At 43.9% G+C, this 13,767-nt stretch overlaps 2 protein-coding genes and 1 long non-coding RNA gene across 6 annotated transcripts in view; 1 reads left to right on the forward strand and 2 right to left on the reverse strand.

The window, feature by feature from the left end:
- Nucleotides 1–1,164: 1,164 nt before the first annotated feature.
- Nucleotides 1,165–3,831, reverse strand: LOC126540685 (dynein light chain Tctex-type protein 2B-like). Of its 4 annotated transcripts, none has more exons than XM_055076230.2 (6): nucleotides 3,627–3,831; nucleotides 3,374–3,507; nucleotides 3,247–3,316; nucleotides 2,951–3,014; nucleotides 2,803–2,883; nucleotides 1,165–1,284 (listed from the first exon to the last, which is right to left on the reverse strand). In XM_055076230.2, the coding sequence occupies exons 1-5, from the start codon at nucleotides 3,668–3,670 to the stop codon at nucleotides 2,821–2,823; spliced, it is 375 nt and encodes a 124-aa protein (XP_054932205.1). In that variant the 5' UTR covers nucleotides 3,671–3,831; the 3' UTR covers nucleotides 1,165–1,284; nucleotides 2,803–2,820. The 4 variants fall into 4 exon arrangements, with proteins under 4 accessions (XP_054932205.1, XP_054932207.1, XP_054932206.1 ...); XM_055076232.2 differs by having other exon boundaries at nucleotides 2,803–2,868; nucleotides 3,627–3,825; XM_055076231.2 differs by having other exon boundaries at nucleotides 1,169–1,257.
- Nucleotides 3,832–4,761: 930 nt separating this feature from the next.
- On the forward strand, nucleotides 4,762–8,544 carry LOC140216155 (uncharacterized). Its single transcript, XR_011892835.1, has 2 exons — nucleotides 4,762–5,375; nucleotides 5,558–8,544. It is a non-coding gene; the product is annotated as an uncharacterized lncRNA (long non-coding RNA).
- A 2,182-nt stretch (nucleotides 8,545–10,726) lies between these two features.
- Nucleotides 10,727–13,767, reverse strand: part of LOC126540684 (integral membrane protein 2B) — a 35,492-nt gene continuing 32,451 nt past the window's right edge. Inside the window, exon 6 of the mRNA XM_050187521.3 lies at nucleotides 10,727–13,197. Coding sequence (XP_050043478.1) covers nucleotides 13,073–13,197 — 125 coding nt within the window. The 3' untranslated portion in view covers nucleotides 10,727–13,072. The remainder of the gene's footprint in view (nucleotides 13,198–13,767) is intronic.

Below are 13,767 nucleotides of genomic sequence, written 5' to 3' on the forward strand. Positions count from 1 at the left end.
GTCTCTTTCATTAGGAGAGAATATCTAACTCCTTTCATCACCTTCTGGTTCTGTGTTTACATTGATGAGTGGGCCCAGACAAACTCGATGAAGGGAGAGTGCAGTGTATGAAGAGGAAGACTGCATGTTACAGTGGATGGCATGCTCATAAAAAGTGATATTGTAAGAAACAAGGCACGGGTTATGCAATGGCTACTGCAGCATATCCTGCTGTAGTTATCACAGTTACGTGAACAACCTGGTGGGATGATGCTGAAGAATCATGTATGCAGAGACAGCATGCTTTGCAAAATACATTTCAAGCAAGAGCACACACTGCAGTAGCTGCGAAGGTGTTGGTATGGGGTTTAAGTGCACGACATAACATGCATGCATTTGTCTCTGTGATGTACAAACTCGAGGTAGACCACATATTAAATGAGGCTTGGAGATTGCTAAACTGAAATTTTCTGTTACATGCACGCCCGTACAACCAACTGCTCAGAAAACAAGCACCCAGACATCAGTATTTCCTCGAATCCATCACAAGAAACTGCAATAACATGACTAGCAGGACCATTTACTCCTCCTATGGTCACAATTATCGCTTTTTCTTTCTTGCTTCCTCTTCATTTGAAAACTGACACATGCCTCCCTTTTTCTGAAATGCACTAAGTGTTTCACAAGCAGCAGTACTTCATCTATCATGCTGGCACTCATCTGGTAGTGGATATCAGGTGAGAGATCAGGTGAGTAAGGTAGTGCATGGTGACAAATCAAATCCTGTTTGAATACTGTAGCGCAATTTTATTTCATAAGTAATGACAGGCCATGGACTACGTTTGGTGAGGCATGCTAAAGCTTGGAAACTGGCGAGACTTCTTCAGACACCATGAGGCCAGCGAGAACCTTGAGTACAAACCTGGCTAAAGTCACGTGTAAGACTCTTTTTTTTTTTTTAAATAACTGATGGGGGGCACAGGTGAAAGGCTTGTCTACAAGCACATGCACCTTAACTAAAGCAGTTTATAAGCTTAGAACTTGGCAAGTTGCATGGTAGCATTACTGATTTGCCAAATTATTCAGCATTTAAAAAGTCACTCACGTGATGGAGGCTAAAGAATATTCTCAATAGCATCTTGGTTGTCTCCAGTGAAGGCACGACAGATGTTGGAAAGTAAAGCTAGCTCTGAGCTTGGTAGCACATGAGCATTTATACCAGTTTCCCAATACTGCACCACTCCATCCTGCTGCGGCTTGATGCATGTCAAGTGGGACCTATGCAGGAAAGGTATCTTGATGAAGCTGTGAAAATGGACAAACAACTATGTGCTATTATTCAAGGTGTAATACACCATGGTCAAATGTGTGGCAGCAAAAATGATAAAAAAGTTTATTACATAATGCTACTCATGCATTCTTGGACATAAGTCACATTTGTGGGAGTGATCAAACATTGTGTGCTGTTGACCCAAACTGAGAGACATGACCTGCTGCATAAATTCATTAATGAATGTTACGAAATCGGCACAAATATAATGCAGGTGACACATGGGCTTCTGACTACTTAGTGTATACCTAAGTATCTGATTATAACCTGAAATAATGACACCTAATGCCATCACACTGTTGCACCCATGGGTTTAATGCCATAGGCAATCTGTCACAGCTGACACTTGCACACGTGCCAGAGCTCTTGAGGGAACGCACTGCAGCAATGGATTGTCACATCATGGTGTTCTAAAACACTCTAACAGCAGCATCACTATAGTGATTGGGTTGCTGGCCCTTATGATCCTGTATGGGCATTCTTTACTGTAGCTGTACTTTGCATCATAGCTTCCATATCTTGTTCGCTTAAGTGTGGTATCACCTATTAGCAGGCTCATGCCCTCTGCCACTGAGTGTGTGTGTGTATACAGTTGTAACCTCAATATAACGAACATGAATACAATGAACTAGCAGATGTAAAGAAGGCATTTTCCTTCTAGATGAGACTTGGTCCTAATGAGCTTTGATAGAAATGTGACGAAGGGAGCTAATAAAAAGAAATTAGCTTATATTTATGCACACACTGCACACATAAATTCATACATGCTGTCAGCAAAAGTGAAAGCAATTTAGGACTAAATATTAAAAGCATAATTTTTCTGTACAATCTCAATATGTCTTCTCCATTCTGCTGAGAGATGGCAATTTGTTGAACTATATAGATATGCAATATTGGCAGAATAAAAGCCACAATTTAGTTATAAGAATCTTTATGTAGGAAATTTCCTGCTAAGCACTGCATTGCTATGCTTTCTAAACATTGTTATTGTTCTTTTCGCATACATCATAGACAACTTTCGTTGCGTTGAACCAATGTGAGATGAATATAAGGACTGAGACTTGTTCCTTGGTACTGTTCTGGCATAACTAGCACCCTTTGTAAATGGTGCCGACATGGAACATTGCAGCCCCAATTCAAATCTAAGTCTCGGCAGCTGCTTTCATTTCTACTAGCTATATATAGAGGGTGTGAAGTTGCCCAAGACAAATTGCAGATTTTGTTGTTTAGCTTGGCAGTAGTCCGGTACAGTACCGCCACTACAGTTGAGCATTGTGATTTTTCTACACATTTGTTTTACCGTTCTCCTTCTAAACCATTTTCCTGCACTCACTTGCAGTGTGTCTCAGCTACAAAAACTTGAAACAGTTGCAGCTAATCTACAGTGGCATATAAACATTTTGCAGTTTGCAGTGTGGCTTTGATGCAGTACAGAGTACAAAATTACAGCAAAGAGAGATGGAATTATACATAGAAGGGCTGATGAAACTTACCATGCACTCTAGCCCGGTCTAGTAGTAATATGAGGCAAGGACAACAGCAGCACAGAACAAGCTGTCCTTTGGGACAAACAGCTTCAAATTAGGTGAACACCGCCGAATCGCACCACTGTGACAGCCGCAAGCTACCTAAAATACTTACTCCATTATAGAACTCCGAAACACAGACGTCAGTGTCGGAATCCCAAAGGCAGCGGCAAGCCATCCTGCAAAAATAAACAATACCCAGTGCACAACCTCACATAGCTTCATATACGGAATATTACACAACAAAAGTAAACAACACAAGTTGCTAGACTTAAATGTTGCAAGAGTTAATTAAATTTGCAACGTTTGCAATATACTACAAATATCTGCCAGGCATGGTCTCCGCTACACAGACCACTCTCGGCATTTATCCTGCATTGCAGCTTACTGGAAGTGAGCGTCATCACTCACCTTGCTCCTTCACCGCGTTGTTCGCTGATGACTACTTGCACCACGTACTTATATCTTTCGAAACCCAATTCTGAAACGTAATTTGGACACACACGATACACGTGACAGCAAATTTTAAAGAATGTACCTTGTAGTCTTTCGCATATTCTTTGCGAGGTTTCTTTCGTCCACTGTGCTACCTGACTGGAGTCGTAAATTTTGTCGTCGAACTCGGTCATCAAGGCATCTTTCAAACACTCTCGGGCCGCTTGGGCTGAAAACCTATAAAAAACGGAGCTGTTTCTCAAACAACGATATTGCTGGCATTTTAAAAATAAACAGACGATACTGTAATGTCGGTAAGGCTATATAATTAGCGCAGTGTTACGAATTAAACCTACTTTTTATCAGGTGCCAAACGCAACTCGTATGTGTTGGCGGCCATTTTAGTTTGGCAAGCGTAATCATGGTTGTCATGACGACGACGTTATGGATTAGATAGAGGTACCATAGTGGTTGTCCTGCTTCCTAGCCATCTGGTGGTCATCCGCTCAAATGAAGTAGACGCGTAGACTTATTACGTGAAAGTCACCCCACTATGTTAACTTATGGTCACCCGGGGGTAGCACACTCTCAAGTTCAACAAATGGCCACAGAGGGCGAAAAAATCGACCGCGCGCCGCTGCTAACAAAGCCGACGTAGTAGCATCACTTTCGGGATTCGTTCGTTAGTTCCAACATTTCCCGTCAGAGGCGCCGTAATAAGCGCAATTTTATCTTACAAACTTTCTCTTACAATTACCGAAGCATTTTCTTTTACATAAAAACAGGGCAAAATTATCATTGCTAATTAGATATTGTGCTCTTTGTTAGTAAGTTTATTGTTTCTTCGCCATTATAAACGCAAATAGCGTTCAGCATCATCGATCTTTCACGTGACCTCTGGCCTGGATTTAAAATTTTTACCGATATTTCCGAGTGCACGGCGGCACGGATTCATTCGTTCGTACACTCAAGACTGCTTTGTTTCTAAAACTAGTTTCTTGCGCTTCGATGTCTCGCGTTATTTAACTTGGGGTGAAGTTACGTGTTTGCAAGCGGACATGTAAGCCCGGCAGTTGGGTTTCGGTCGTGAGCCATTCGGAACAGGTCTGCATCGAAACGGGAGCTGGATTTTGCTGCGGCTGACAACGGCAATAACGGTGAGTCGTTTAACACCGCTGCTTGAATCGTTATATAATATCCGTGTCATTACCTTCCAGGCGGGCACAAGTTAACGAACTAGATCCTGCATTACATATGGGCAGTGAGGATCTCAGTTGCTGTTTCCTAAATAAACCTTTACTTGCGAGGCTGTCGTTTGGTTTACACACACAACCAGGAAAGAAAGAGCGATATCGGAACGCGCGTCTCATTTTTCATGTTATTGTAGCCGTGGTTGTAGGTGACTGAGTAGCCTTATCAATATACATATTAAACATTTTTTTCGAGTCGGCCGGCAACGTCTTTCGTCCACAAAACCGAATGATCCTTTGGTAAAATAAAGTGAAAGTACAGAATTTAATGTATTAAACAGTTGCAAGCATGATAATTCACCCATATTTCGTACTTGTTGGTTCCAAATGTTCTTGCTGTTCAGATTGGTTTACCGTAGGGCATTTATTTTTGCAGTAGTGAAGCGGTGCATCACGTTCGTGCAGAAAAATAATGCATCAGTTCTAATAGCTTGATGACTTTCATGCATTTGCTTGTGGAACTAGCAGTGTGATCACTTCTAGTGTATAAATGAACCCACAAATGTTCTCATTTGTGATCTTAATAGTACTTGCGCTGTTGACATGCATTGTAGTTAGGCAGACATCAATGTTATGGACAACAGCAATATTTATTTAACATGCTGCTTAAGCACCCTAGAACAGACAGTGTACATTTGCATGTGTTCTGTAGTCGCAAATCATTACAACATATATGTCACACCTTTTTGCATTTTAAAACTTTGCTTTTTCAATTTCTGATTCAGTCAAAATTTCTGTTCCAGACATGCAGTAATGAAGACGGCACCAGTATAAAGCAACACACTCCACGCACTAAACAGAAGCTGCTGCCTGCTACAACAAGGTCATTGTGTGGACATTGGCTACTACTACAAGGTAAACAACACATGGTTCAGAAATAAATATGTTTGATATATGCTGTATTGGCTTGCTGTTTGCAGCAGATATGAATGTTTGTTCATATTTATGGTTCAGTATAATTGGTTCGAACATATAAAACACACATAAATTTGGCTAATCTGTGCTGTATCTCATGTGTCACCATTTTGCCTCAACAGAGTCTATGCCAAGCACATCTTGGTCATCACAGGAGCTCCTATCTGTGCCAACAGGAAGGGGCTGGAGCCGAATTTGCAAGGCTTTTACACCAAGAACAAAGAAGCACATGCAGAAGAATATGAATGAGATATCAAGTCTGCAGAGGACTGTGTCAAGACTGAAAAGAGCTTCAGCCACCATTCCACCAGCACGGACATTTGGTTGAGTCATCCAGGTAACTCAAAAAGGACTTTCTAGAAATTCTTCGTCTTCAGGTGCACCTGCAACATCTGACCAAGCACGGACGACGCTGGCCAAAAGATTGAGTTCCATCAGTTTGCCCTTAATCAGCTTCCTAGCCATGTTAATTCCGTTTGTGCCAAGTGTAATTTTTCTTCTATAAATGCAAGCTTTCTCATTGCCCATTTTTGTTAGAGGTCATTCATCCTCATCCAAATATAAAGGTCAACCGATTCTTCGCTGATACTTAATACCAGTCACTGTCTAGCAGCCTAACATATCTGTAGCAGTATCTTCTAGTGTATGTTGTCATGCGCAATTCCTCTCCTGAAATAGCTGATGCAGCATCGGCATGCGTCTTGCATTAACCTATGCACATGTGCTATGCACCATTTTACTTTTCTTGATGTTTTTAGCGTTCAATGCTTGCAGAGCAGAGTGGCTTCTCTCTTGAATGCAAGCTTTCTCATTTTCCATATTCCTAGTCTCGTTGATGATTGCTCCTCTTCCTTGATAGCCTGGGTCTTTGTGCAAGCTACAGTGAAGTGATTGATTGCAGAATCTGGTTTTGCTGCCACACTTCGCTGTGGTAACTGTGTTACGTTTCTCAGATGTGGGGGCCTGGTCAGTTGCATTGGTAAGCAGTCCCTCGAGGTAAGCATTTGCTCCTGCAGTCCGCAAAGCGACATAGACTCCCAGTATACACACACCGTAACTGGTGCGCCCCGTTCGTTCTGGCCTGCTGCAGTAATGGGCAAATTGTGCTTGTGGCTTACCTCGGCCATGATTTGCTCAAAACGGAGACCAGCATATGTGCTCACATGGTTCGAAGTGTATGAAGTTGATAGCCGTATGGGTGGAAAGGCCCGCAAGAATGGCTGCCGAAGGTGATGCCCACAAAAGCGACTTGTCCACATTGCGACAAAGTGTGAGCCACACATAGCAGCCCCCGAAAGAAAATAAATGTGCACGTTGGAAAGGAGTTAACGCTAAAATGCCGGGTAGTCCATGTCGCTGTGTTGGTTGCGGCAGCAGATGCCTGCGTCACCTGATTGCTTCGCAATGGAAGTTGCTCATCTTCAACGGCAACTGTTGGTTCAAACAGGTGCGAGACTCTGTCCAATCTGTTTGTACCGCAGGTTGTCGCTCGTTACCAGACCACCACATGTGACAAAGGCAAGCATTATGCCGTAAGATGGTTCATAGCCAATGTATAATGTATTGTCTGAACCTCATGCGGTGACTGATTGCTGTTTAATCTTGCTGTTATGCCACTTGGTTACGGTTGCAGTTTTATGTTTTTCGAATATTGCGGCCTGGTCGGTTGCACTGGGAAGCAGCCTCTCGTAGTAAGCATTTGATCCTGCAGTCTGCACAGCGACATAGACTCCCAATTTACGCACACCGTGATTCGTGCTCCCCGTTCACCCTTTCCTGCTGCAGCCATGGGCAAATTGTGCCTCTGGCCTTTCTCGGCCGCGATTAGGCATGAACGGAGACCAGCATAAGTGCTTACATGGTCGGACGTGTATGAAGTTGGGTGGAAAGGCCCGCAAAAGTGGCTGATGAAGGTGATGCCCACGAAAGCGACTTGTCCATATTGAGACGATGTGGGACGCCAAGTGTGAGCCAAACATTAGCGGCCTCCAAAAGAAAATAAACATGCAGGCTGGAAAGGAGTCAATGCTAAAATGATGGGTAGTCCATGTCGCTGTGTAGGCTGCGGCAGCAGATGCCAGCGTCACCCGATTGCTTTGCACTGCAAGTTGCTCATCTTTAACAGCGACTGTCGCCGCAAACAGGTGGGACACTCTGTCCAATCTGTTTCTGCTGCTGGTTGTTGCTCGTTAGTAGACCACCACGTGCGACGAAGGCAGGCACTACGGCTGTAGGTAGGCAGCTCAATGTACCCTAAGAGACCCGTGTATGTGAATGCTCACTGTTGCCATATGGTTCGTCGCCAATGTATAATGTATTGTCTGAACCTCATGCGGTGACTGATTGCTGTTTAATTTTGCTGTTATGTCACTTGGTTATGGTCGCAGTGTTATGTTTTTAGAATATTGCGGCCTGGTCGGTTGCACTGGGAAGCAGTCTCTCGAAGTAAGCATTCGCTCCTGCAGCCTGCACAGCGACATAGACTCCCAATTTTCATGCACCGTGATTCGTGCTCCCCGTTCGCGCTTTCCTGCTGCAGCAATGAGCATATTGTGCCTCTGGCCTTTCTCGGCCGCGATTCGGCATGAACGGAGACCAGCATACGTGCTTACATAGTCCGATGCGTATGAAGTTGATAGCCAGATGGTTGGAAAGGCCCGCAAAAGTAGCTGATGGAGGCGATGCCCACGAAAGCGACTTGTCCATAGTGAGACAATGTGAGACAGCAAGTGTGAGCCACACATTAGCGGCCCCCGAAAGAAAAGAAACGTGCAGGTTGGAAAGGAGTGAATGGCTAAAATCTGGGGTAGCCCATGTCGCTGTGTAGGCTGCGGTAGCAGATGCCTGCGTCTCCCGATTGCTTCGCAATGCAATTTGGGCATTGTTAACGGCGACTGTCGCTGCAAACAAGTGGCACACTCTGTCCAATATGTTTCCGCTGCTGGTTGTTGCTCGTTAACCTGACCACCACGTGCGACGACGGTGAGCAGTTTACGAGCTCGCGTCAATGATTCCAGCGTATCTCGACATGCAAACTTTATTTCTGCTATTGCACGAGAATGTACACTGCTTGTCTTCTGCCAATAAAGTCGCGCGTTCTGTTCACTCACTTGTGGCTTGTTTGTATGGGCGTCAGTAGAGGCTCTTGGCAATTAGAACGCACCACCTACGCGGCAGCGAAGGCATTGAGGCATGCCGCATAGCCTGCAGGGCAAGCACGGCGCGTACCAGCGTACGCGACCGGCAAAAAACGGCCATATTGAATTTTGCTCTAAAAAAAAAATTGTGCACTTCCGCTTCCGGTTTGAGCAACGTCATCTGGCGTCCCCCAAAGTAAGTTCCATGCGCTGCCGCTGCTTATTTTCGAACCACGGCGGAAGGTACAGTTTCCCTTCTCTAAGTTTGTTCTTTATTCTATGGCAGCGCCTCCTCGGAAACGTTGCATTTGGTCGTCTCGTCTTTTTGTGTGACGTGTTTCGATGGCTGGCTGTGAATGTCTCGCCGTGCTGGTGCAGTTGGTGCGGAGATGAGTTGAATCGGCGTTCCTAATCAACCAGCGCCGACACTATGTCGGCGACTGGCATGTTAGCCGTTGCTGTCACGCTGCTGAGCTTCGTCGTACCCTTCGCTAGCTGTCACGGAAAAGCAGAGCACTCGCAACGAGGCCGTCAACAGGAACTCGAAGTCGTCGGCCGAATCCTGAGTGTCTTCGCGAAGCAAGAGAAAGATCCGTGCATACCACGCGGGCGCATCCTAGCTATCATACGGACTGAAAAAACCAGGTTGTCTAGTGCTTTCGGACGTTTCTAGCTTAGCGGGCTTTCGATGATAAAAGCAGATAAAAGCTTTAGCGTGTCCGATTGGCTACAACTGTTTCCATGGCATTTGGTGCAGTACGCTTTATAAGCAAGCTCACGATATACATTTTCGTTTTGGACTACGCGTTATCTTTACTGTAGTGCTTGCTGCTCGATGTGCGAGTGCGACACTCCAGAACTAAGTTTGTGGCAACAACAAAAAATAATAAAAATAATGCGCCTCAAGCAATGCCACTGCGTGGTTAGCGCGACGACGCGGCAATCGTGTCAACTGCAGTTACTTTTCCTCCCCATGCCTTTTGAGCAAAGCACCACGCAGCTAACCTACTTCGTGCAGCACAAAACTTGCTTCCAAAATCGTTTAACATTTGCATAGCTTACATATTTTACTTACCCACATGTTGCGCGACAGGCGACGCGGCAAAAAAAAATACATAAACAAGTACATCTACTTTTGAGAGCCCATGTTCATGTACCAGAGATCGGACTATCTCTGGTACGAGGGTGGTGTCCATAAAACGATCAAATCCTCACTACCTGTGAGCACGGCACCAGCCAAAGTTTTTGCTAAAATGTTTTCTGGCATATTGGCATATCTTATAAATATGACTGTTTTCAATGCCTTTGTCTACAAAAAGGTGTCTGGTAAGAACGATAACCATATATAGTTCCACCCATCTTGCAGAGGCTTTGATTTACAAGAACTCCCTACCACAGCCTCACAACAAAGGATGCAAATCATCAGGTGCCCAAACATGTCGTTGCTTTTCGCCTCGCCACTTCCCCAAGTCGATGTCACTCACTGCTAAAAGCAAAAGGCCCACGAGGAGATGCTTCATGTGCTCAAAATGATTCTCGTGTGACCATTAGGCGAAGTTTGCTATGCAGCACTGTGCACCATTCCTTCCTTTGAAATGTACCACACAGAAGCCAACATATAGAGCCATACTTCAACCGAGCAGTGCAAAGAATATGACTTGTTACTAAGATAAGGCCAATAAGACAGGCATTCATCAAAATAACGGTATCACTCTATTTTAGTGCAAGGAACATACTTTCTCTGCTAACCTCAGAATCTGGAAGCCCTGCAGTCAAGTTTTATTAGTACTGTCATTAAGATTTTTTTATATTTTCTACAAAATAACCGATATATTTAGCTTGCTTTTGCATAGCGTGCGAAATATCAAAAGGGTTAAGGCAGGCATCTTTTTGTGTTATAGTACTCTTAACATGAAAAGACTTCTCACGCTTTATTGGTCGGTGTGTGGACAGAAAGGTCTAATACTGTTCTTTTGTTTCCATTCTCCCCCCACTGTCAGGTACAGCACCAATTTGTCCATCATAATGGTGTTCATATCCAACCTCGTCTTGATGTTCAACCTCTTTGTCATGGTGGTGACACGGTACCTGCGCTACGACATTCGGAACAGCATCGGCCAGCTCCTCCGAGAGGCCGCCAATGAAGACAACATCTCACTTGTTCCAAGCTCCTTTTATTAACCAATCAGAAAGGAGACACTGTGAAAGATTGGAACAACTACAATACAGAGGTTTTACTCGTGCACTGCAGTTGGTGGAACTGTGTGTACAGGGTGGTAATGTGTATCATGTGCGATACCAGCAGTATAAGTAGTAGCAGCAGTTGTAATAGCAACTCTTTTTTTTTCTTAACCTTAACAACACTCATTACCCCTGCGCTTGCGTGGCACCATTTACGTCAGGAACATGACAACAAAAGTTTAATAAAAAATGCAGCAACTTATAAAATGGTCTCACTAATGTGTACACATAAAAATAAGAAAATATGGCATCACTAGAAATGAATTGACAAAAGCGGCGATACAGCTGAGCAAGCACTTAGACGTCATCTTAACACTTTCCAGTTCCAACCGTTTCTCAAAAACGGAAGCAGTTAGTTGTAACTGACTGGTCACTTTTTGAAATCTCTCTCAAGAAATACTCTGCGAGACGCACGCAAGTTGGTCACTTTGTTGGACATGAGAGTCAACAATTGGTGAACAAGTCACTGATTACCAGCCTTGATGCTTTAAGTCCTCTTGTGAACCATTACTAACAAATATTACATGCATGCTGATACCACGACCCCCTGGATGAACACAAACCATTGGTTTAATCAAGCAAACCTGGCAAAAATATAAACTCGTGCCCGAATAAAGACCATGAGTACTTACATTCTCAAAAAACAAACAGCCAAAAATGCACCAAAACCAGACAATGTATACATGTTTGGGGGACGCCACCACCTTTGTACTCTCCTATTTTTCCTACTTGCCCCATTGTTGAGCAAGACAACAACATAGCATGCTAACTTGGCAACTACATTTTGTTCTCGAAGCTTGTAACTGTTCAAGAACAGAAACAAAACCCAAAAAATACACAGAACAAACACTGCAAGCTGGAGTAAATATACATACAATAAGTATATATATGTATATATTTATATATATAATATGCTACAAGTGCACGTCAAGCATCTCAACATAAACCATGGCACTGGCAATGCCCGAAATAGTAACTAAACTTAGCGGTTCATGTGGTGCACCTGCGACACCCTAGTGAATGATGTTTTAGGAGCATTTCACATATGGGCGGGTCTATAAAAAAGCCAGAGAACAACTTTAACAAAGTTTGCACGCTACAGCATGTGCAATATGCCTCTAATCGTCTATGATGGTAAGACCCATACGAGCCATGCGCTGCTGCAAACTATACCATACAAAATGCGGAATTTGACATCGAGAGACAACTTGGACCTCGATGAACCTACTCAATCCAGTGCACTGTGCCTGTGCTCAGATTCGGGATCCAGCCGACGGCACAAGATGTCATACTCTTGAAATGAGCCACTGAGATGAGAGCACAATAAGTCTACGCTAAATTGTGCGCAGTGTTGTTTCCAACTGCTCTGGAAAGACAAGGCGTGTGTGTTCGGTCCGCTTTTAGAACCCCATGCTCCATGCGCACTTCTGTGCGCAAACAAAATGTGACAAAAGAGGAGGAGACGTAGCAGCACTGCCAGTGCTAAATGATAAATCTTTTGTACGTGTTTACCTATGCCGTGTAGACACTTTTCGTATTTGTGCTAACAAGTCGGTGACGACAGGCTTACGTCAAGGAGACAGCTCAAACACACAGTCTTTCAACAGTGACAGGAGGAAAGAAGAAAAATAATCACTGTGAAAGATGGAGAGCTACAGACAACGTACAATTGCACCAGTCATTGTTAAACCATTCATGTAAGAATGACTAGATACCCCGTCAATACCAAGCGAAAGAGGACAATACGGAATGATATGTGCAACGAAAGCACAACCCCACTGAGAGAATAAAAGAAATGCGTGCACATGTGTTATTAAATGAGCCTGGCTCAGCACCAAATTACAAGTCTACAAAGTAGCAAAGCAGTGTAAATAGCCCTCAAAATGACGACAGCAAAGAGAAAAATAGCTACAGTAGCCAGATTCAGTACTCAGTGTCCTAGAAAATTCCACAGCATAGAAAAAGAGAGTAAACAATGAAGACAAAATGAGGAACGGAAAGAAGGAAGAGAAAGGGAAACTGCACAACATGAGTGGCTGCCACTTTCACATGGAATAAATCTAACTGCTACAAAGTGAACAAATGGGGGGGAGGACAAAGAGAACAAATGGGGAACAAAAAATATGCCACCACAATGGCGCTTTCCTCTGCGGACAAAAACACCCAGCACTCCAGAAGTGGGTGCACTAACTCCTGCCGTCGGCCCACCCCATGCTCTTATATCCAGGTGATGGCAGGTACCATCCCGACTTTGCTGTTTCAGGCTTGGGAGCTTGTGGCTCCGACTGCTTCATCGATGTTGACTATTTCGAATTCACCGACCTTGTTGCCGGCAAACTCAACAAAAGTGGCACGATCACTTTGCCCGAGGCTGCGCTTGAACACTGAAAGAAAGAAGAGAAGAAAAAATAAATAGTGCTGCGATTATGCAGACTGCCTTGGTGTTTTTACAGCAGTTCCCAGCTCTCAACATAACTGGATTTTTCTTCATTAATAGGCCTTGCACAGCAATAGGCACTTTGCATGATCTGTTCAACTGATTTCAATGCCAGTGAAGAGGTTACGTAAATGCTTCTCTAAACATGAGTAAGAATTTTAAAGCACTAACAGTAGCAGCAAACAAATTCTAGTGTGAACTAGTATCTTTTAATAAAACAGTATGTTGCTGTTACCACAAACATGGGTTGTTAACCAAAAAAAGTCATTAACTGGTGGGTCGCTTTCTAATCTTTCCTTGCAGTGCCAAGACTGCCCGAGTTTGATGAATGCGCAATATTGTACAGGCATAGGAATGAAGATACGTATATTATGGTCGAGGCATGGCATAACAATAATGGCGGAAATGCGTGTGTGAGTCAGCCTTCCATTGCCTTACATAAGGAGGAGATCAAATGCCTTTACAGTTACCTATCACATAGACCGGCACGTGGTCCTATCATTACAAAGCATGCGCA

Source organism: Dermacentor andersoni, chromosome 2 (assembly GCF_023375885.2).
Source record: "Dermacentor andersoni chromosome 2, qqDerAnde1_hic_scaffold, whole genome shotgun sequence".
Taxonomy (NCBI): Eukaryota; Metazoa; Arthropoda; class Arachnida; order Ixodida; family Ixodidae; genus Dermacentor; species Dermacentor andersoni.

Excerpts from the sequence above, each read along its gene's own strand:
- LOC126540685 (XM_055076230.2), bottom strand. The coding sequence starts at position 3,670 with ATGGCCGCCAACACATACGAGTTGCGTTTGGCACCTGATAAAAA. Across the intron at positions 3,317-3,373 it reads AATATGCGAAAGACTACAAG|AATTGGGTTTCGAAAGATAT; the intron begins GTACATTCTTTA and ends ATTACGTTTCAG. Across the intron at positions 2,884-2,950 it reads TTTCGGAGTTCTATAATGGA|CTGTTTGTCCCAAAGGACAG; the intron begins GTAAGTATTTTA and ends CCTAATTTGAAG.